This window comes from Mustela nigripes, chromosome 8, assembly GCF_022355385.1.
Source record: "Mustela nigripes isolate SB6536 chromosome 8, MUSNIG.SB6536, whole genome shotgun sequence".
NCBI lineage: Eukaryota > Metazoa > Chordata > Mammalia > Carnivora > Mustelidae > Mustela > Mustela nigripes.
The window spans coordinates 18467059-18490570 of NC_081564.1; the positions used below are offsets into that span (position 1 = coordinate 18467059).

Sequence of the window (23512 nt, forward strand, 5' to 3'; positions counted from 1 at the left end):
CCTTGGTTTCCTGACCCACCAGATACCACCCTGCCCCTGGGCATTTGATTCTCCTGTGATGTCTGTGAGCCAGGAATTTGGGAGCAGTTGGGTGGGGTGGCTCTGGCTTAGGGAGCCTCATTAGGTGGTAGATAAAGGGCAGCCAGGCATCTGATGGTTTGACTGGGGACGTGGAATCTACTTACGAGGTGGCCCTACACGTCTGGCACACTGATGCTGGCTATAGACTGCGGGCTTGATTCCCTCCATAGAGTCCTCTCCCTAGGACTGCTTGCTCATCCTCACAGCACCATCTGAGAGAGCAGAGTGGAAACTGATACTCTTTGTGAACTAGCTTTTTGGAAGTCACACCCTGTCACTCCTGCCTTATTTTCCTGGGCTCAGAGACCCAGCTCTGAGGGGACCAAACCAGAGTGTGAATAACAGCGGCAAGGAGGGCTGGGGGCCATCTTGGAACCACACTGAATGACCTTGGTAGATGACTTTGCATTTCTGAGCCTCAGCGTCCTTCTCTGTCAAATGGGTTCATGCGAAGAGTCATGAGTTGATTCCCGTGAACACTTAGAATGGCGTTGGGGGCTCAGTTTTACTGCCAGTGAATATTAGCCACTGTCTTAGCCACCTGCCAGGGATTCTTAGTCTCTGTACCTGGTGTAGGTACTCTCTGAATGTTGAAGTGAATTAGTGAATGGATGAATGAATGAACAGCTGTAAGGACTAGAAATCCAGATGGAAAGCCTTCTCAAGCGAGGCCCTTTGATGGAAAGCCTTCTCAAGCGAGGCCCTTTGATCAGCATCTGGGGAGCAAATATTTGTTCAAAACTGAGGTAACATGGGTGGGGGAAGGCATTTGGGATGCAGTCAGACCAATCAAGGTTTCAGTCTTGGACTCGGCGTTCGAACAATAAATATTTACAAACTCCAACTCTGGGCCATGTGCCCTGTCAGACCCAGAAAACAGAGGGTTCGGAGCAGCCTCCGTCCATGCCCTCATGGTCTCTTTGCTGTGTGACCTTGGGTGAGTGAATTGATGTCTCTGAGCCTTCATTTCCTCACCTGTATAACGGGGGCATGGATCCTTGAGGGAGGGAGAAAGCTACTTCAACAAGTGTCTTTCTCCTCTGTTATCCAGATGCTGCTGTCTTGTCTGCCCCCCAATCCCTTCCCCCATGCCGACTGCTCTAGCTGCACAAGGATTAAAACCCAGGAGCTCATGTGACCCAGTGTAAACCATGAATCATTCCCTTTGCTCTCTGTGCCCAGCCCTCTACCCCCAGGATGGGGCAGATGCGCCTGGGGTTGCCATGGCAACCCCGCCTGCACTCCAGTACAGCCCTGCCCAGTTCCTTCCTTGGGGGACCTCCAGACTGTTTCACCTGGCTGGGTGTTGCTTTCCAGGGAGGGAGAGAGAGGAGGCTGGAAAGGGGAGAGAGACAGAAACAGAAAGACAGACAAGCTCAGGGACAAACAAGTGGAAATTGAGATGCGGGGAGGGAACAGAAAACCCGACCGAGAAACAGGCCACCAGAGGGAGACAGACTGACAACCATGATGCCGAGGAGGTCCCAAGATGCTGCCCGTCACCCTGGAGGCAGTTTCTCAACTATCCCAACCTTCCCGGGGCTGCCAGATCCCTGACCCAGGCGCGCCCACGAGCATGCACGTGCAGCCCGCGGTGAGGGCACAGGGCGGGTAGGCTGTGGGCACGTGAAGTCGCCATCAGCCCCAGAGGATGGTGAGCGAGTTGGGACTTGGGGGAGGAAAAAAAATGGGGGCAGACGTCAGCTCCCTGGGCGGCCGCCTCCCCGAGGCCCCTCCTGCATTCCTGGGCAGCGAAGCCCCTCGCAAAGACGGGGACTGATGTCATCCTAGGCTGCCGAGCCAGGGGACCTGGGGGCCCTAGTGGCTGCCTCCGGAAGTGAGCTAGCTGCCTGCCGGCCGACAGGTTTAGAGTCTGGCCAGAGGACGAAAAACCTGCATGGCATGGGTCAGGTGAGCCGTGTCCAGCAACCTGCCCGCCGGGTCCTTCCTGTGTGCGCCTGGGAGGGGCCGCCTACCTGAGGGACGGTGAGCACTGGGGCACCCAGGGCCACCGCCTCTTCCTCCCCCACCTCGCGGGGACTGTCACACCCTGAAGTGAGTGCTGCTCCATTTCCCCAAGCTCCCAGTAACAGCCACACAGCCCGTGCAGCCCGTGAGCACCGCTGGGGCTGGGCGGTCCCCAGCGTGTTGACTTTACAAATCCTGGTCGACCCTGACCTGAGACTCCGAGACGCCCGGCCCGACCCTGACCTGCCTCCCAATTCTCCGCGAGACCCGCAGGTGCCGCCAGCGGCTGGCTCCGCGATGCTGATTTACTCCCCGTCTGGCTGAAGAGGGCTGCCGGGTTTTCTCTGCAAGCAAGCCCAGAACTTGCGGAGCGGAAAGTAGAAAGAGGGAGTGGACCCTGGCTGTGCAAAATTACTTTGTCCCTCGCTCACCTCCTTCCTCCCCTCCCCCGGCCCCATGGATTACCTGGGAGACAAACTCACGGTGGCCCAAACCCACATGACCCAGTGGATGGGCACTGTGAGGAGGTCCTTCCAGGAGGCCCTCAACTTAGTGACCACCACGGTGGGCCACGAGCGGACAAGCGGGGAGCCCGCCGGCCGGACCCCCTTCAAGCGCACGTCCTCCTTCAGACATCTCGCCTCCCGGAGTCGGGAGTCTTTCCGCCGCTTCTCCGCCCGCAGCCAACAGAGATTTTCTTCCCTGAGGAAAAGGCAGACGGACTCGGAGCCACCAGACCTTGTAAGCTTATTATGTTTTTTGGGTTTTTGTTTTGTTTTAAATATTAAAGCCACAGTAAAAACTCCTCCCCTCCAGCGCTCCCCCAGAGTTGTGGAGAGGGGGGTCCCCATAGATCCAACCAGGAAAGTTGCCTCTTCCAGAATCATTGTCAATCAATCCCTGCCGTTTCCTGTTCCCTGTGCCTCAGAAAAGAGGCATCAGAGGTGATTCCCCGGGCCGGTGGAATTACTCCCTCTCCCGAAGCGGTCAGGAAGCGTATTCCGCGTCTGCAAGGATGGGGCTGGCATGTGGGTTGGGTTTGCTGTGCCCGTTGGTTTATCTGGAAGTGCCGACACTCAGATCCCAGACACAAATGCTTGTGCTCCCCTATTTTTAGGGAGGATTAGTTGGCACCTGCTTCATCTCCTCTGACCCTCCCAGGGTGGCCAAGTGTTTGTGTCACATGTGTGTTGAGTTAGGGCTTTTGTTATCTTGTTGTAAACGAAATTGCAAAGTGGCCTCTGAGTATCCAAGGAGACCCGAGGGGGTGGGCAGCCTCACCTGCTGGGCTGTGAGCCTGGGACTTGGTGTGGGTCCTGGGGGTGGGGGGGTTCTGTCTTCTCTCACTCTGGGCAGGCTCTATGGGATTTAGGAGAGCAGGGTGCAATGACTATTCCTCCTAGAAGATGGTAAAGAATCGATCTCAGGAAACTCACTGAGGATTTAGAGAGGTGGCACTGGGCCCAGAGAGGGAAAGGCACCTTCCTGGAGAAGCACAGTGAGTGAATGGCAAAACCAGGGCCAGGATCCCAGGCTTTGAACTACCCGGTCCAGGCTCCTCCTTTTTTCTCCCCAGACCTTCCCAATAACTTCAGGGAAGCCCCCCTCTCTGACCAGGGCTGAACTCAAAGAGAGGGCTTGCTGTTTTCACAGATGAGGCTTCTGCCACCAGACAGTGTCAGCCCAGCTCAAAAGAGCCTGAAGGTGAAGGGCTCAGCCAACTCCTTCTCTGGGTTCAGCATGGTGATATGAGCTGATGGTCATGATGGGCCCCAGCTTTGAGCGATGAAGCCATGGGGTCAACCAGGCTCTGAGCTGGCCCTCTGCATGCTTCTGGTTACTGAAATCTCCCAGCTGCCCTGATGGGTGCAGGGACTCAGTGTCCCCAGAGAGGTGTGGTGACTCCCCCAGGATCACACAGCAAGGCAGGCGGTCAGATGCAGACACGCAGCTCTCATTAATATGACATGTTTTCTGGTGGGTCTATGCTGCTGTATAGCCCTGGAAGAATCATCTGGAAGGGGTTTCCTGGGCCAGGGAGAGGAGGCCTCTCATTCACTCTTTCTGTACCTCTTTCTCTCTGTTTCTGTCTCTCTGTCTCTATGTGCACATCTCTCTGTCTCTCTTTGTCTGCCTCTGTCTCTATGAATCTCTCTCCCATCCCCTCTGTGGCAGTGCAGTTCAGGGCATGGGGTTTGCTAATGTTCAGCTCTCTCGCCCTCGGAGCTGTTTGACCCTCGGCACTGGCTCAAATCTCTCAGGCCTTGTCACCCTGTGTGGTATGTCAGCTGCTGTGTGGCCTGCCTCCCCAGCTTGGTGGAGGAATGAATGCAGTTAGGCTGTGCCTTCTCTGCTCGCTATTGTGTCCCAGCGCCTGTCGCTGTGTAAGTAGGGGCTAAATAACTCGGGGCTTCGGGCCCTTGCCCCAGATTTAGCACTTGGCATCTACTGAGCCGTGAGCACCAGCTGGTGTTGGAGTTGAGAACTTGACTCAGACTCTGCCATGTCCTGGTTGAGGGATTTGACCCAGTAGGAGGCGTCAGTTTCTTCTTCTGTGAAGTGGGGTGAACCACGGCATCATGTGGAGGTCGAAACGAGCGCCCGGCAGACAGAGGATGCAGACAGAGGATGCACACGCTTGGAAACGCCTCCTCCCTGTTGGATATCGCGATGTTTGGACTCGGCGGGATGAGGGAAGCCTCAGCTTCCTCATCTGCGAAAGGGGGATTATCATCACTTCGTGTTTCCATTCCCCACAATTATTATTTATCAGCAAGGACGTGCCTGTAAACATGGGGCTCATGCAGCCATGCCTAGCGTGTGGTTTCATTGCCTTCAAAGTCTGCCGTTGCCACAACCAGACCTTTTCTCTCCAGCCGTTCCTTCAGAGATTCCCAGTGAACTGGAAAATCCACACACGCCCCCTTTTACTTGGGGGCCCCACTTAAATATTTGTTTTATAGGAGGAAACTTGGTAAAGGCAGAGACAATTACTTGAGAGTTTGGGGACAAGGGGACTATCCCATGCTGGGGTGGGGAGGGCAGCGGGCTTTTGGTCCTTACAACTTGAACTTGTACGTGATTTATCTAAAAAGTTTGTTCTGTTCCAAGTCCAGCCTCAGGCTCGTGTTTACTCAGAGCGCTGTGGAAGAATCTATCACAGGCATAAAGTAACCCTCAAAGGCAGGCCCTGAAATGTTTTCTAAGGCCAGCCTTGAAATAATTTGCTAATGGCTTGCCTCTGAGTCCAAGGAATAAAAGGGGGAAAGAGGGAAAAACAAACGCATTGTCTCTGTGCGACAAAGACAGGAAGAGGCACGTTTGTGCTGCAACCCAGTGAGCCTGAGAAGGAAACCCAGCAGACTAGATGGACTCTCAAGTGGAGGCCAGACAGAAAGTTCCAGAACCCAGGAACAATGGCAGTGCCACAGAGGCCAAGGCTGGAATAGAAGTGGGAAGTGGGGGGTCTCCAGGGTCAGGGAATGCTACCCAGAGGGATCTGGAACAGGACAGACTTGAGATCAGGTTTCGAGTCCTCCGTGTGCCGGCCAAGTGACCTTGGGTACATTAAATCACCTCTTTGGACTTCTGTGTGCTTATCTGTAAAATGGGTTTTCACCTGGGTGGTGGGTGTTCCACGAGGATAGAGCAAGAACAGCACACACCCCTGGCCACTGTTAAGTGCCCCCCCCACAGGAAGTGCTTTACGACTACGCATCACAGGTCACTCTGATGGCTCAGGGGCTGGGGCTTGGAGTCTGTGGCTCCAAGTCCCACCTGCCCGGGTGTCCAGATCAATTGCCTCAGGAAAGAGAGTAAGGGTCTGGCCGGCCTCCCATGGACATTTCTTGTGTGCCAGGCTCTGCACTAAACACAGGGTGTGTCTTACCTGTGTATCCTCATGTCCTTGTGTTTTCAGCCCACCTGCATGGGTTGAGTGTGTCCCAAGGGTGCCAGCCCAGGGGAGGTAGTGTACAGTGGACACACAGACACTACTCCTGTCCCTAACGGTCCTTTCTAGGATCCAGGCGGACAATGATACACATCAGCACACAACTATATCATGCATGTGCCAGAAGTCAGGAAATGATCTTGAAATAGCAAAGACCCATCCGTATCATCAGACTGCTGCTGCATATCAGAGTCTCTGAGTGTCACTACACTGGGTGTCTTGGGCCAGATAATTCTTTGGCGGGGAGAGTGCAGTCCTGTGTACGGAAGGATTCTCCCTGGGACATGCCAGGAGCACCCTCCCAGTCATGACAACCAAAAAAAATGTCTCTGGTTGCTGCCCAGTGTTCCCTGGGGGCAGAATTGGCCCCCCCAATTCCCCCACCCCCCATCCCAGCTGAGAGCTGGTTGTGTATAATTTGGTTTGGAGGACTGGTCACACTGTAGCCTGTGTATGTCCCCCATCTCCAGAGTCAGGGAAAGAAAGAAGGGCAGGCACCTGATTCTTGCCAGAAACTGGCATCCCTATGGAAAATGGGGTGGAGGGCTAGCCCCAAGTTTCATGGATGAGAAGTCGAAGCAGAGTCACGGGCCTAGGGTCACATACCTGGAGTGGGTGGCTGAGGCCAGGACTCCAGTGCTGCGTGGCCCCTAGCCATGCCCTGCCCTGGGGCTCCCCCTGTGAGCACTGGAGCCCAGGCTCTGTGTTCAGTACTCCAGCCCAGGCTGAGTGGGAGTATTTGGTTCTTTGTCAATTATGGAGTGAAGTAGATACTTAAAATATTCAGCAGGGCCCAGCGTCTCCCCACTGCACACGCGCACACACTCACACACACACACACACACACACTCACACACACACATGCACACAGACACACACACCCTTTTCTTAGCAAGTGGCAGAGATTTTGAAAGGAGAGGGGTTTGTGGCTCTCGTCTTCCAAAGCCCTGATTTGATCAATGCTTCTTTCGTTATCCGTTTCTTCAGGCTGCTCTAATAAATGACCACAACCCTCGTGTCTGGAAGCGGAGGGAAGCCTCTCCCTTTCCAAGTCTGAAGCCAGAAGCCCCCAGTGCAGGTGCAGTCAGGCCACACCTCCTGCCTAGGCTCAGGATCCCTCCTACCCCTGGCAGCTTCTGGTGGCTCCAGGTGCTCTGTGGCCTGTGGCTGCGTCACTCCAGTCCCTGCCTGTGCCTTCATGTGGACTTGACCTCTGTCTCTTATAAGGACACTTGTCACTGGGTTTAGGGCCCACCGGATAATCCATCATGATCGTGTCTTGAGAGACTTAACTTCGTTCCATCTGCAAAGACCTTTTCTTTTTTTCCCCAAGTAAAGTCACATTCACAGGTGCTGGGGGTCAGGATGTAAACAGGTGTTTTGGGAGGTCATTAGTCAACCTACCACTCTCCCCATTCCCGCCCTTCCCCTCCAGTCCATCCTCTGTCCAGCCACCCAAGGGGTCAAGACATTCCCCTGCCTCACCCCAGACTTAGAAAGTCCCAGCCTCTGACCATGGCCTTCAGGGCCCTGCAAAACCTGGCTGTCCTTCCCTCTCAACTTCAGTTCTTAACTGCTGTCCTCCATGCTCTTTCGACTCCTGCCACTCTGACTTCCTGCTCTTCTTCAGTCTATGCCAGCTCCTCCCGGACCCAGAGGGCTTGCCCTCACTATTTCCTCTGCCTGGAATGCTCTTCCCTCTCTCTTCCCCTCCACACAGAGAGACTTCCTGAGAGCTGAGGCTGGGGGAGAATCCCTGCAGTGTTTCTCTCCTCTGCACCCTCATTAATATCTTCCTGCCTCTGATCTCAATTGTGCTCCCTTCCTCTCACTCATTTATTCTGTGCCCTCCACCAGACTGCAAGGCCTGCGACGTTATGTCTGCCTTCCTAAAATCCTCTCTCCTTTATTTTTGTGTTCCCCTTGTGGTGCCCTCTCCATCTTGCAAATGGGTAAACTGAGGCCAGCTACACCCCTTCTAAAAGTGGACACCAGAAGTCCAGCCCAGGGAGGTCTGGGGTTCTTTCCAGGACCAGGGCCTTTGCCTTCCTGGTTCCCTCTGCCTGGAGCGCTCCTGTGGCTCTCTTCACCTCTGCTGCTCCCACTTATTGAGCACCTACTGTGTGCCAGGTACAGGTTGTTCCATTGCTCCCGAGACTAGCCTTTTGGGGAGTAGATCCAGCTGCCAAGACCCCTTTCTCCATCTCCCGAGGCCAGTGCCAAGTGCTGCTTGCCAGGGCACATCCAGAGCCCCACCAAGGTGTCCTGCTCCCAGGCCACCCTTAGGGCATCCAGCTGGTGTGTTGAATTTAACTGCCACCCCAGAGACCAGTGTGAGGTGGCCAGGCCGCTTTCTCTAGGGCTGGCCCTGCCGCGCCCAATCTCAGGGCTCCTTTTCACCCTCCAGGCAACAGAATGATGTCATCCTGAAAACAATGGCCCCTTCATGGAGCCAGCCAGGGCTAAAGGCTGGGCCAGGGGCCGGGGCCCTCTGGGAAAGACCTGAAGAGATGGGCAGGGCAGGACAAAGGGCTCAGCTGCTCGGCAGGGGCTCTGCTTGTGCCAAATTATGTTGATCTCCTCTGCCCTCCCCCAACTAAGAAAGGGGGGTGTGCTCATCTCCTATTTGGAAAGTGTAGAGAAACTGAGCGAAAACAAAATCCACCCATTATTCTCACATCAGTGTGAACCAGTTTTGGCATTCAAATGCATTTCCTTCCTGTCTTTTTTCCTCCCTCCCTCAAACTAAATTGTCAGTCCTCCCTGTCTTTCTGGCCTTTCAGAAACGTAGCAGTTTTACATATCTTTAGGGGAAAAAACAAAACCAAAACATTGTTCTTGGCCCTGCAGCCCTCTGGCTGGAGGAGTGAGTCCTTCCCCACCTGTGGCTCTCTAGAGTGACTACAGAGTGGATCTGGCTTGCATCCCTTTGTCTGGCTTTCTGAGCAGTCCCTGAGGTTTAACCCCCCCTCCCTTCTGTCTCTGTGACCCCGGGGGGTCAGGGGGCTTCTGTGACTCTGGCTTTTCCTCTCCCTTTCAGCATTTTACAAATCTCAGATGTTTTGTCCAGACAAGCCCCTCTTGCTTCCTCATCCGGAAGTGAAACGTCACAGGAAGGAAATCTGGATTGATACGTGTCACGGGGAATGTTATATTTGGGGGTTTCATGAAGAATGAGGTATTTAGCAAGGAGTCATCAAGATAATTCCTTAGGAGAGGAAGTGGCATATTGAGTTCTTACTGTGGTTTGCTGGTAGATGCTTTACCTCTGGGTCTTGGGGGATAGGGGGAAGCCCTGATTTGAAGCACCTGTCTGTCCCCAGGGTGTAAATCCTCCCACTGGGGGCGGTGGCAAGCTAGGGACCCACCGTCCAAGCACCTGGAGCCAGGAAAGGACCCGCAGTGCTCCATGGCCATGGAGCCCTTGCATCACGGAGACTCAGTACAGACATCCATGACCTCAGGGCCATAGGTAATAGTAGAAGGTGATGATTAGGGAATAATAAGATTTGAATATTTGTTACCCTTGCTTTTGGTGGAATTGGTTTAATTGTGTGTTTATTTAATTACTTTATTTTGCTAAAGATTGTTTATTTATTTGAGAGAGACCAAGGTGGGGGATGCAGACTCCCTGGAGCCAGAGGGATGGGGGGCAGGGCTGGATCCCAGGATGCTGAGAATGTGGACCTGAGCTGAAGGCAGATGCTTCACTGACTGAGCCACCCAGGCGTCCCTAACTGTGTGTTTATTTAATGTAATGGCTGTGTTAAACCACCAGCTCACAGTGGATCCTGAACGGACCCATGGTTGTCTCTGGGCAGCCAGGGCAGGCCAGCTCCAGCACGCTATGGTCACGTAAGAGAGATCAGAGCCATGGATTTGAATCCCGGCTCTGCCTCTCAGTTGCTAGGCGACTTTGGGCAGGTTGCTTTGTCTCTTGATGTCCATCTTCTGTAAGATGGGAACGGTGCTATTACTTCACCCCCGGCCGTGGTGGAGGCAATCCTGAGGTGATGCCCATGGAACCCAGCATGGTGCCAGGACGGTGCCAGGCGCATACGTCAATCTCAGCAAATGGTGACTGTCATTCTCATTGTTGTTCTTTGATTAGTGCCTAATGTTTGGCAAGACACATGGGCAGCCTCAGAGTGGCCCCCACGGATCCTTGCCTTCCGACGTTCAGCACGGGGAAGTAGCCTCCCCAGCCAGTCCAGGTGGGCTTGCTTGACTGAGAGAATCCAGCCGAAAGTCTCAGCGTCACTCCTGAGGTCAAGTCACAGAGACCCTGCAGCTGCCCCCCTGGTGTACACTTTCCCTCTCTTGGAGCCTGCACTCTGGGGGAAGCCACCTGCCACGGTTCGAGGACACGCGGGCAGCCCCGTAGAGAGGTCCCACATGGCAAGGAGGCAAGACATGCCACCAGTCACATGACTGGGCTTGGAAGCAGGTCCTTCAGCCTGCGGGGGGGAGGGGGCTGCATCTCTGGTCAACGGTTCAAGCCCCACGTCATGAGACACTGTGAGCCGGGACTGCTCAGCTCAGCCCCTCCTAGATCCCTGACTGCCAGTAACTGGGAGAGAGCACACATGGCTGTCGTTTGGGGCCGCTGTGTTTTGGGGACTACTTGTTACACAGCAACAGACAATGAATACCAGATGCTTCTCTCTTATACCTACAGCAAGCAAGAGTCTGAGCGTGGCTAGGGAGTATTACTTACTGCTTCCTCTCACAGATGAGTAAATGCAGTGGGAAGAACTCACGTGACCTGCCCTAGGTCTGTCATGGGGTAGCTTTCAGGCTTCCCCCTGGAGGCAAGAAAAGCCTTTTCTTGCCTCCAGCGTTCTTGCTTGTAAAGGAGGCTGCTCAGCCAGCCTGGGTCTAGGGTCCCAGAGGCTTTTGAGCAATGCACCCTTTTAGGAGTTGGCGTGAATCTCCTGGCACAGGATGGAACCCATTTCTTGGATCCTAAGTGCTCATCACCCACATTTAACTCATCAAACATTCATCATAAAGCCCGAGCCAGACACAGTAGCAAACTCTCCACACTGATTTGGGAGCCTCATATGCAAGAGTGGCTTTTCTCCAGCATTCGTCTCTAGGTCCACTCAGACCGCCCCAATCCACAGAAAGGAGGATCCTAAAACAGAACTTATGCCAGGAGTTCAACATTGCAAAGCTTGTGAACAATTTCTGCTTTTGGCTTTTTAACATAGATTTGCTGTCCTTGGCTGCTTTTTTCTGATTGGGGGTGGGGGAGGGGGGCAGAGGTACAGGTAGAATTAGGTCAATTCAGTTGAGAGCTTTGCTCTCCCTTCAGGCAGATCTGAGTTTGAATCCCAGCTCTGTCACTGACTAGCTGTGGGACCTCAGGCAGAGGATTTTACTTCTGTGAGCGTTGGTTTCCTGGTGAAGCATGTAGCACAGCGCCCAGAACCTAGAGAGTATGTAGTAAATATTAGCTGCCGTTATCCTCCTATATTCCCAACATATCAGTCAGTTAGGGCATGTCATGCTGCAGTAACAAACCATCAGCTCTCAGCGGCTCAATACAGAATGTTTATTTCTTCCCCACAGTGAGTGCTCTGCTGGTTCCGCAGCTTGGTATGGCTGCCTTCCCTCCAGGCTGTTAGTGTCTTGTAGCAAAGCCATCTGGGAAAACGGGATGCCTGTATAACAGTGTGGGAGGAAGAAAACTTGAGCATCACTCCAAGGCAGAGGCTATCATCCCATTTCACAGGTGGGGAAATTAAGGCTTGTGGAGTAACTCATCTTGAGCACTTCCCACGTGCCAGCCACAGAACAAAGCACAATGTCTTATTACACCCTCGGCCCTCCCCCCACCGCAAAGTAGGTGTTATTTTTGTCATCTGTGCTTTACAGATGATAAAACTGAAGCTCGGGGAGAAGATGGGACTTGTCCAAAGTCACCCAGTTTACAACCTGGACTCTGGCTCAGGCCCGCTGATGCCTCATTTCTTGTCCCTCCCCATCAGGACTACGGGTAGAGAGACCTGGTGTGCCTTGAGGCACCATGATGTAGATCAGGGTTTCATGCCACGGCCACATTGACCCTTAGGGCCAGATCCTTCTCTGTGATAGGGGCTGTCCTGTGAACTGTGGGGTGTTGTGCAGCGCCTCTGGCCTCTGGCCAGTGTTTGCAGAATTGACTAAATGTCCCTTGGGAGCAAAATCGCCCCCAGCTGAGAACCACTGATGTATGAACGGGAGGAGTCCAACATGAGAGCCCAGAAATGTAACTTGAGGTCCCTGCGAGGCACCTTAATAACCACATGACCTTCGTTGACTGACTCTGAGAGAAGCCAAGACATCGGTAGGGCTTTGGAATTTCCTAACTTTTAGGTAAGATAACCTTTGACTCCTGATGTAATTTGGGCAGGCCTTTTGACCCTGATAAAAATTTTTTTGCCCCTATTGGCTACAAAATGGAGCAAATCGTGTCTGCTGACAAAGGCGTTATGAGGATGACATGACATGTTTGTCGGGCATGGCTCTCAGCGCACAGTCAATGCTTTATTGTCATTCTGGTTGTGACCTGTCACAGGAGGGGGAAAGGGAAGGGTGGCTGGGGCATATCCCCCTGCATTCAAAGATACTTTTTTTGATCTGCTGAATTCCCAGTCCTGTGTCGTCAGGCTTTGCATCCAAATATTTGCTTTCTGCCGAAGCCAGAAATTACCCAGCAGCCCACATTCCTGTCACTCACCAGCCTGATTTCTAGAAATGGCCCTCCCTGGGCACACCTATAATTTAACATTTATAATTCCTCAGGTAGTGGCTAGAAGTCTGTCCTTTCTTCCTGGTAGTTGTCTTCTGCTCTTGGGAGGGGGAGTGATAGTTGTAGGGCTGTGTTGAGACAGCTGCCTCCCTCAGCCTCTGCAGACATCTTGGCAGGAAGTACCCGGAAGGTTCTAGAACCTCTGGTGCTAAGTTCAAAGAGTGGACCAAGGTGGCTGCCCCGGTGGATGATGGGTAAACAGAGTTTCATTGTCCATAAAAGTTTTTATATGAGCACTGAAAGCAAGTGTAAACAGGTCACCGAGAGACGGGACTTCAGCACAGAGTTCCTCTTCTGAGAGCTCTCCTGAGCTTTGTCAGAACATCTAGATCATTCCATCTGACTCTTTTCATGTTGGGGAAACCAAGATCCAGAGAAGGAAAGAGACCTACAGAAAGTCATGCAACAAGTCAGGGACAGATCCAGACCTGGAACTTGGGTTTCTAAAGTCAAAGTTGGGACATTTAGGGAATGTGCGGTTCTCAGCCTTGATATCCTTCAGAGCTGAGCACCAGAGCTGCTGTTTGCAAAACTCTGTGTGAGAGGCATGAAAGATCATGAGACAGTTCCCACCTCTGGGAAGTTTTCAGAAAGTGGTTAAGTTGCATATCCAGACTCCGCAGCCCTGAGCCAACTTCTTCTCCATAGCATCTGCTGTGAACCTAGTTTCCCTATCTGTAAATGAAGGCTCTAGTGTGACCTTTTAAGGCCTCCCAGTGGGATCAGCCTGGATGCAAATCTCCAATCCTCCATCTGCTAGCTGTGTGACTTTGCCTAAGCCTCAATTTCCCCATCTGTAAAAAGGAAATCATCTACTTACGACAGCAAGAATTCCTTCGTCACAGGTGTAAAACGCCCCCCAGAGCACCTGGCATGTGGTAGTTGTTGGTAATCATGTGAGTTTCACTGTATCTGGTCTCCCTTTCCAGTCACCTCTTCCCGGGCCCATGCACAGGCCATTCCCCTATCTGGAATGATGAAACAGTGGCACAGGAATTTCAAGGAGAGCCGGTGGGACTGGGCTACAGAGATGGAGCCAGTCGCTCCCAGCCACCCTCCCAGACTCCTTTGCTGCCACATGGCTTCCCCACCCACCCTGCAGGACACACCACTCTGAGCCCTCCCTCTTGCCCCTGAGTCAGCTACTTGATAAGGAAGCATATTTCGTGCCTGTGGTGGTAGGGGGGAGTCTTTAACAGTGGCCGCTAATTAGGAAGGAAGTGGCTACAAAGGGTTAATCAGAGACATTCTGCTCTCTAACTGAGGGAACAACAGTTGGAGGTTTTTCGTATCCTACGCTGGAGATTTTTTTCCTTTCCTCATGCATAAATACAGGGCCTTTTGGGGGAGGGCTGGAAAAAGAAACAGACTGTCAGAGCTCTGCATAATGTGAGCCCCATGGATTTTCAGCAGCTCTGTGCCATCGGTGGGAAAATGTAATCCCTCCCCTGAGCCAAACCACCAGGAAGGGTAGGGGCTGCCTAAGTGGCGTCTGTTGGCCCTAGGCAGATGAGGGATGGAGGAAACACAGGGGCAGTGTAGACGGGAGGCCTGGGTTTGAATCCCACCACAGCTACTTCCTCTGTCTTGGGCCTTGGCCAGTGACCTTGACTTCTTCGAGCGTTGTTGTCTGACTTTGGGTGACTGGGTGACTCCCAGGCTAACCCTGGGAGGACTGAAGTCAAGACTTTGGAGGGTGCTTGGGTGCTGGTTCTCTGAGAACAGTCTCAGGTGGAGCTCTTACGGGGCTGAGGCAGGCCCCAGAATCTGCCATTATAGCAGGAGCCCCAGATGGAGACAGGCCCATGGGTGCCGCACTTGGATAGCCAGTTCCTTCACACAATTCACTCAGTCAGCAGATATCTCTTGAACATCTACTGTGTGCCAGGCACAGCTGGAGGCCTGGAGATCAGCAGGGAAAAAGCCAGAGCTGGTCCCAGCTCTCAAGGACAGTGTGTCATTACAGGAGGGCATGCTGTGGATTTGCTCGAGGGGACGTCTTGTACTTGAATGAATGAGTGGATGGATGGATGGATGGATGGATGAGTGAATGAATGAATGAACATACACATGGTACATGGATTGTCAGCACCCGTGTTCTGATTGTACAGGTGTGTCTGCACTTTCTTCCAAATTCTCCCTAGTGATTCTTGCTGGACCAGGAGGCCATGCTGAGAACTGTTTGTGCTTTCTGGTCTTCCGGGCTCAGCACTCACCTCACACATTCGTGCTACTCCATAAATAGCTGATGGTCGGATGAACGAGTGAACACAGAGACAGACACAGGAATGGACTCTGCTCTGGGATGGCCACCAGCCAGGTTCGCTGGATGGATAACTTATAGGGCTCAGGGCAGCCGGGGTTTCTTGCTAGGAACATGGCATGGAGAGGCTCTAGATTTAAATCAGAGTTCTCTGTTTAACAGCAGAGTGTCCTCCCCATAGGGTCACCAGGCCTACAGTGGTCAAGTCTCAGGGACTTGGGGGTTCAGACCTTGTCTTGACCAGCTAGAGCAGGTCCAGCTTTATTCTTGGCATCCCTGTTTGGTACCCTCTGGGCCACTTGGGCTTTCTGTGGGTGCCCCTGCCCTGCCCCATCTCTGCATCCTGTCCTCCATAAGTCATCTCCCTGGATCCCAGGATTCTCGCAGTTGCTCTGGGCTCACCTGTCTTTGTTTATGTGGCTGCATGGGGTTGCAGTCAGACAGCCTTCCCTGGCCCCCATCTGGAATCCTTTCAAAGCCAAGGAGAAAGGTTTCTTACTAGCTGATTTCGATCCCACCCTCTGCTCATTTAAATAGTTCACCTGCTATGTGCCAGCCACGGTACTGGGTGCTTTCACATGCCTGATAGTACTCTACTCCCATGATCACCCTCAGGGGTCACGTGGAAAGGAGCACACGCTTCGTGGCCGGGGCCCTTGCCCACCGAGGCTGGAGCTTCTCCCTTCTACTTCTCTGCACTGATGGCCCCGTGAGCTGAGTGGCTGGGGTGCTGAGTTATGTTTTACCCTAAGTGCTGTGAGGACAGTGTCCTCTCTGTTTTGTTGAGTCAGACCATGCTAGTTAGATAAAGCTAATTAGGTATCACAGCTAGTTGGATAAATCCCAGCTTTGCAGCCTACTAGCTGTGCGACAGAGGCAAGTTCCTTCCCGGCTCTGTGCCTCAGTGTCCTGATTTCGAAGGGGGATAATGTTAGCACCTCATAGGGTTGTCCTGAAGGATATGTCACTGGGGACCATATCTGGCACTTAGCTGGCTCTGAATATGCTTTGTATTGGGGTGCCTGGGGGGCTCGTCCTGTTATGTGTCTGACTCTTGGTTTAGGTTTGAGTCATGATCTCAGGGTTGTGGGATCCTTTTGGGATTCTTTCCTTTTCTGTCCCAACCCCTCTGCCCCTTCCTTGTGTGCACACATGCAAGCTCTCTCCCTCTGTCTCTCAAATAAGTAAATAAAGTCTTAAAAAAATAAATGTGCTTAATATTGGTACGAGTATTATCATATTCATTGTCATAAGAATATTATAAATACATACATAAAATATGATAAATATTTTGGAGGTGTGAGTTCCATACAGCAAAATGCATATATGTATTAAGCATTCAGCTTGATGAGTTTTGACAAATGCTCGTACCCGTCTAACCCACACCTCTACTAAGATCTAGAACATTCTCACACCCCTCCCCCGCAAAATTATTTTATGCCTCTTCCAATCGGTCTGCCTTATCTGGCACTTAACAACCACACTTTGAATGAATGAGTGAAGAGTGAATGAATGAATGAAATCTGTTTTGTCTGATCCCAAACCTCTTCAGGCCGCCTATGCTTGTGATCATTACTTAACTTGATTAGCTGTTACATGAAGGTTTGAAATAGTACAGGAAGAAAGTCATCATCCTAGGAAGACTTCAGCATGCTGAAAAGATCCCATAAAGTCCGATTGCTAACAAAATAAATGCCTGTCCTGGGGTGCCTGGGTGGCTCAGTGGATTAAGCCGCTGCCTTTGGCTCAGGTCATGATCTCAGTGTTCTGGGGTCGAGCCCCGCATTGGGCTCTCTGCTCCGCAGGAAGCAGGCTTGCTTCCCCTTCTCTCTCTGCCTGACTGTCTGCCTACTTGTGATCTCTCCCTCTGTCAAATAAATAAATAAAATCTTTAAAAAAAAAAAATGCCTGTCCTATTGGGATGGAGAAAGCGCCGATGTCTGGATGGGATGTGCCCTGTGGGATTCCCTGCATGTCTGGGCCTCCCCTGAGAGGTCAGGCATGGCTGGTGCCCTCCCTGGCACCTCTGGGCCCAGAGCCCCTCTTCCTCAAACCTATCCTGTCCCAGGAAAGCAGAACCTAGTGTCTCAGGCCTGTGGAATATGGGAGGTAGAGAAACTTCCACCATACATTCTCCCAGTGATTTTCATGGGGTCGGGGGGGCCAGGAGGTAAGGGGTGCTGGCAGGGCTCCAGCCCCCCTACACCTTACTCACAATGCCCCAAATCCAGGTTGCTCCTTGACTAATGTGATTGTGCCTTAAGAGGTTTTCCTAAAGCTAGAAAAGGAAAAGGAAAGCGGGGAAACACCCACTGCCCTCCATCAGACACTAGATGGGCAAACAGGGCTAGCCTTGCCCCTGACAGTAGTAAGTGTGGTTCTGAGCCTGGGCTGCTAACTCTGAGTTCTGAGTCTTCCCAGCCGGTCCCCCGTGGTCCCACCCTAGAGAGCTGAGTCTAGGGGGCCTGCCTGCAGCCCAACCCCTGTGATGCTCACTGAGGGATCTGGGGTACACAGGTGAGCCTACAAGTGGTACCTGATTCCCCCTGAGCAGATTCCTGCGGCTTTGCTGCTAAGAGGGGGGGCTTTGGCTTCGTTTTTCTCCCTTCGGTGCCTGGCAGGTCGCACAGGGCTGTTCACTCCCTCTGGAGAAGGTGGTGATGAAGTCATCCCCTCCCCGCCCCTGGGCTGTGTGGCTGGTCAGGTCAAGGGGCCATTTGTACCCGCTCAGGCTGACGTCATCCCAGGAAACCATTCAGCGCTGGGGGCCACCTTTGGCCCTGGCTGCCTGCCCGCCTGTCGCCTGTGTCCTGTTTTGTTTGGTGTGTGGGGCGGACTCAGGGAGCACCTCGTGGTTGGTGGAGACACGGTCTCCTCTCAGCTCTCTAACAACAGGGTGACATGATCCCTTCTCTCATGGAGACACCTGGGGTTGTGGGCAGTCTGGTTCCAGGTTCAAATCCCATGGGTGCCACCTCCCAGCCTGATGGCTGGGGGCAGGTTACTTGTCCCTCAGCTTCTTTTTCTCTGAAAGCGGGGGAATGGAGACGTCACCTCCTAGGGTTGTTCTATGATAAGGCCAAGGTGATGTATGTAAAGCTGCTTAGTACAGTGCCTGGGCTCTCAGGAGGCACCTGTCACTCTCTGTTGTGATCGTGGTGGTGGTAGCTGTCATTTCTATTGTAGGGTAGATGATTACGAATGACGTGTGCCTTATTCCCAGAATTGATTTAAGTCAAGCTTTAAAAAAAAAAAGCAAAACAAAAACCCAAAACAAACCAGACACACTTGCTCCCTCTTGGATCCCCGTTTGTTTTAAATCAATGCGAGTTAGCAAGACACATAATTGGGAAGCGGGATGTGGGTGGCTTCCTAAACCTTCACTCTGGTAAGGCTCTCAGCCTCCTGATTTGCAAACCACTGTTGAGAGAACTAAGGTTCTCAGAATGTCTAGGTGTCTGGGCAGTCTGATGTAGCTGGTCTGGGCTGCTCTCCTGGAAAGTGGAGTCTTCAGCGCTCCCCAGGTGATCCTGCCAGAGCCTGAGAACCACTGGGTCAGGCAGCATTATCTAAAGGACCCAGGCTTCTGGGTAAGAAGGACCCAGGATCAAATCCCAGGTCTGCCACTTGGCTTCCAGGTGCAACCAGGGACAAGTTCCTACCCCTCTCAGAGCCTTGGTTTCCATACCTGTGAGAAGTTTCTAGAAGCTGCTAGGGGGGCCACAACACCCACCTGGATGGTAACTCTGAGGAGGTCATGAGTCAGAGTGGACCTCCAAAGATGTGTTCCCTGGGTATCAGGGTGAGGCTAGGAAGATACCTGTCCAGCCAGCCATTCCCACCTTGCCCCCATGGAGGATTTCGTTGCTGTCTTTCACCTCACTCTTCTGGTCTGAGAGGTTCCCAGAATTCCTTTTTGCTACACTTAACACGATAGATGTTCCGTGCCTAAGGAACACCAGCGACCGTACATTTAAGAACCACGTGGTTAAGCGATGTTTTTAATGGAGGACTTTTATTTATGCAAATATACATTAGTTTCCTCCAGAGACCATCACTGTCATTCTCTATGTCTGGGATCTCCATTGAGAGAAGTGCAGTAGATTGGCCTGCTGATCTGAATGGGGACATCTTGTGGCGGTGACTGGACACACCAGTTTCACCACATTCAAAAATGCTAAATCTTGGTGGGGGTGGTGGGAATGTGCTTCCAAATGGAGGAATTCGGTAGTATGCATTGACTATGTAATTCACAAACCGCTCTGCTTGGATTGATGTCTTACATAACACGCTTCAGGAAATGTACCGACTCATTTTTATTTCCCCCTCTAGAATTCTATACATCGGTTGCCATTAAGGGACTGTTCTCCAAACTGCCTGTATACGAAGTCAACAATAGTACATTCCTTCCTCTATTTTTCTTGGGTGGAGAGGAAGGTACGTGTATAGATATGTGACTCACTCCCATCCAGGCACTGATGGGACAGGCCCTAGAGGGCCTTGAAATTCCAGAAGAGGAACTCTCCATCTGGTCTAGCTCTCCCCCTCTTTGTTCAGAGAAGGGGCTGAACCGAGATAGAAATGACTTGGCTAAGGTCCTGCAGCCCCTTTCGGGCAGGCATGGAATCCAGAAAACCTCACTGCTGGACCTGGTTTTTTTGCTTTTTGGATTTTGGTGGGTTTAGTGTTTTTTGTTTTTTTCCTTGCTATTCTCCACCTGGCTGAGTACCTTGCATGTTGTTTTTACAGCCTGAGCCTGGTTGGCCTCCGATCATTATTGAAATGAGTGGATGTTTCCGGGAACAGAGCGAATCCATAGAGTTTAATTAATGAATGTGCCAGAGGGCTTGGCAGCTGGATTCCTGTGTTTACCACTGGCTTGGCTGGCACCCCATTCGGGAACTGTAGGAGGGTGGGGTCCATCTCCTTAGCAGAGGGTGGGGTGTATGTGTGTTTGTGTGTGTGTGTGTGTGTGTGTGTGTGTGTGTGTGTGTGTATGAGAGACAGAGAACCTGAAATTTGCCTCCCCCACCCTTCTTTAGAGTCCCGTGAGACCGCATATGATTTTCTTCATTGCTTTTAAAAGCGCTGGCATTTTGTTTTTAGCATAGCATTCTTTATCAATTTGTCGAAAGGAAATCATCCCTCAGAGACCCCAGAAATAGAAGTGGCTCTCGCGTCAGCAGACCTAGCAGCAATTTTAGTTATTTCTGTTGTTGTCCAGCATGTCAAGCCAGGTCGGGCTCCTCTGGGGAGCAGCAAAGCTCAGAAAACCTTGTGGTGCTGAACTGGGATGTGGGGGGCAGCTGGGGACCACAGCTGAGCCCAGCCCCACCCCCTCTGCTCAGCGCTTGACAGCTCTGCAAGGCAGGACCTCAGAAAGGCTGCAGGGCTCAGAGTTGGGCAAACCCAAGTTTGAATCCCCGATCTGCCACTTGCCTTCTCTCGTATCCTGGGGCAGGCATGTGCCTTAACATTTCCGGATCTCAATTGCTTCTCGGGGAAGCTAGAAATACATGAAATGCATGTAAATGCACACACTACGGAGGGCACTTAGCAGAGGGTCTCACAGCAAGCCCTCTGTAAGAACTGGTGGTTATATCCTAATCATCATGATATATACATTCCAATTTTATAGGGATGACAGCTGAGTCTTGAGAAATTCATTGACTTGCCTAAGGGTTAACGTCACATTATGGCTGGGCATCTGTCTGTGACTGCCCCCCCCCCCCCCGTCCCCACACAAGCCCCAGGCTCTGCCATCTCCTTTATATTTTATACACAAAGACTTGAGGGATCCTGGGCACTTTGGGCTGTTTATTGGAAAGCCCTTTTTTGCATGGATTTTATGTGTTTCTTCTAGTAGTGCTGGCTGCTTGTTTTCCCCTCTACATTCACACTTTTGAATTTTCCTTCCCACTCTTGGAGTCTAAAGAATCAAAGCCAGACGTGTGACTAATTAACACCTCCTAAGAGGGGAAAGGTGACCTTCTAGATGTCATTAAAATGGCAGCCACCAAAAGAAAGTGATTCTGCCCCTCACATGACTGTCTGGTGGGCATCAGCTCCAGAAACAGACCATGTGAGCTTTCCCTTGTCATCTCTCCTCTCCAGTCCTGCACCTTCTGGGTCCCTGGGTGGGGCCGGACCACAGTCATAATGATGCTATTGGCAGATGACATTGATTGAGTGCTGGCTCTGCCCAGGCACTGTTCCAGGTTCTTCACCATGCTTGGATGCTTTTAATCCTTCCAGGCATCCTGTGAGGTACGTATTATTACCCCACTTCATGGTGGTGGTGACTGAGGCTCAGGGAGGTAAAATGACCGGCTCAAGGTCACACAGTCGGGAGGCCACAGAATCGGGATTTGATCAAGGCCTTTGGACTTGAGCCCATGAACATGACCTTGGTGCTGTCCCAGAGCTATAAACTCTTCAGTGTACTTGAGCTCTGAGTTGGAACTGCCCTGACCTTATTTAGAGGAGGAAGAGGGGAGGGAGCCAACATTCTGAAGTCGCTACTCTGGGCTTTATGTGCCAGATGGTATGAGCCTGTTCCACGTAGCTACCATTTTATTCCTTTCTTTATATACTCCTCTCTCCCTCCCCCTCCCTCTTTCTCTTGCTTGGGCCTCTCTTTCTTGATGAAGAAATCAAAGCTCAGAGACATCACAGGCTTACCCAGATCGCACAGCCTGTCAACTCCAGAGTCTGAACCCAGATCTGGGGGTGCCAAGCCCATGCTTTTTCCCCACACTAAGCCAGACGGTGGCATTTTTGATCCTTTCACTACAGAGGAAAAGGGATAATGTGGATCCAGAGTGTGGCATCATGGAAAGAGCCCTAGACCAGGAGTCGGGAAGCCTGGTACTTAGTCTCACTTTTAACAGGACCCTGCTGTGGGGCCCATGAAAATCTTGCACCTGCTTTCACCTCATCGCCCCATTTGTACCACAAGGTCTTGGTCTTGGTCTCCCTGATTTCTGAGCCTCGCCAGCATTTTGTGTATATTCTGATGAGAGCGTCACATGCCGCAGTGTTTATCCTGAAGAAGATGAAGCTCAGGGCCGACCTGCAGACCTCTGAGACATGGTCCCTGCAGTAGAGGAAAGATGCACCTCCATTCAATGTGTCTTCCATGGCAGAACTTAGATGAATAATGGAATTTTTGCTTCATAAACAAGAAACTTTTCCCTAGGAGCAGAATAAACAGGTCCCACCACTGGGATACATTTTGGAGGCTGTAGACATTCACGGTTGGACAAACAAATACTCATTTGCTTCACATTAGGGAATGTGAAGTGGTGAGTCTCCTATCTCTGGAGGAAACCAAGCAGAGGCTGGGTGCTCTGGATGCAAGGCAGAGTGGCCTCTCCAATACCTCTCAGCTCTGTAATCCTGTCATTACCCAAGAGCCGGTACCAAAGAGGCTTCCACCCACCTGCTAACTCCAAACTGGCAGGGGCTACCAGGGCTGTCACAGATTCTCAGGGCTTATGGGAGCTCAGCTCTATAACCGATTGTTAATGTCTGCCTGGGGCAAGCAAAGCGCTGCTGTTACCACTTTTTACTTTTATTTTGTTGTTCCTTTACAGGGTAACAATTCGTGATTGCAACATGAAATTATTACTATGTTTCTTAAAATCCAGGGACAGGCAGGCATGGATGTGAGCACCAATGGCAGCAACAACCCCCAGCTGCCACACCCAGAATTCTCCGTCCTATTACTGTACCCAGCCTGTGTGAGTGGCTTTAGGAAGGTGTCAGGGAATTGTGGAATGATCGTTACTAACCTTGGTTTCCCTCAGTTGGGGAAGTTGGCAGTACCTAGCTTTGGAGCTCAACAGAAGCAGGCATAAACAAAGTCATTTGAGGTGCACCTCTTCCGTGTCTTGCAGGGACACTGCTATAGGTAGGCTATAGGCCTACCTAATTTTCCAAGCCTCTCACTCATCAGTAGGTAAATTGCACATGTGCGGGGGAATCAAGATGGGCCTAGATGACCAGCTTCTGTAAGTCTCTTTCCTCCTCCTCTCAATTCCTGTTATGAGCCGTCATACCCTCATCAAGTGATGTCCTTCCAAAGCAAAATAAATGTGGCCAAAGCCTTCTTGAGAGAGTTTGTCCACCTGGCAGGATCCGTGGCTAGCTGGGGAAGTTTCCAGCAGGTAGGTGATTGCCGGCAGGGAAGACTGAGTCTAGAGAGGTTAAGCCACAGATCCCTAAGCATCTCAGCTTAAAAGCAGCGGAGTTGGGCCTATCTGTCTCAAAAGTTCCTACTCTCAAATATGTCAAGTGAATGGTTGTTCCGCAGTAGGTGTTCAGTACACAATGGCTCCTTTCTCTCATCTTTGTCTCAAAAACAGTTTGCCTTTGTATGCCAGGTTGAGCTAGGTTATGCTTCAGTAACAGACAGCTCCTGTTTTAAAGCAGAAAACCAGTTTTCTCTCTT

General features: G+C 51.8%; 1 protein-coding gene across 9 annotated transcripts in view; it reads left to right on the forward strand.

Moving 5' to 3' along the window:
- Window positions 1–23512, forward strand: part of KIAA1671 (KIAA1671 ortholog) — a 182220-nt gene that overhangs the window by 120983 nt on the left and 37725 nt on the right. The window contains exon 1 of one of the 9 annotated variants that reach the window (XM_059408692.1): window positions 1477–2790. The exons of the other annotated variants lie outside the window; for them this stretch is intronic. Coding sequence (XP_059264675.1) covers window positions 2506–2790 — 285 coding nt within the window. The 5' untranslated portion in view covers window positions 1477–2505. Of the gene's footprint in view, window positions 1–1476; window positions 2791–23512 lie in introns of those variants that run through there. 9 annotated transcript variants of the gene reach the window in all.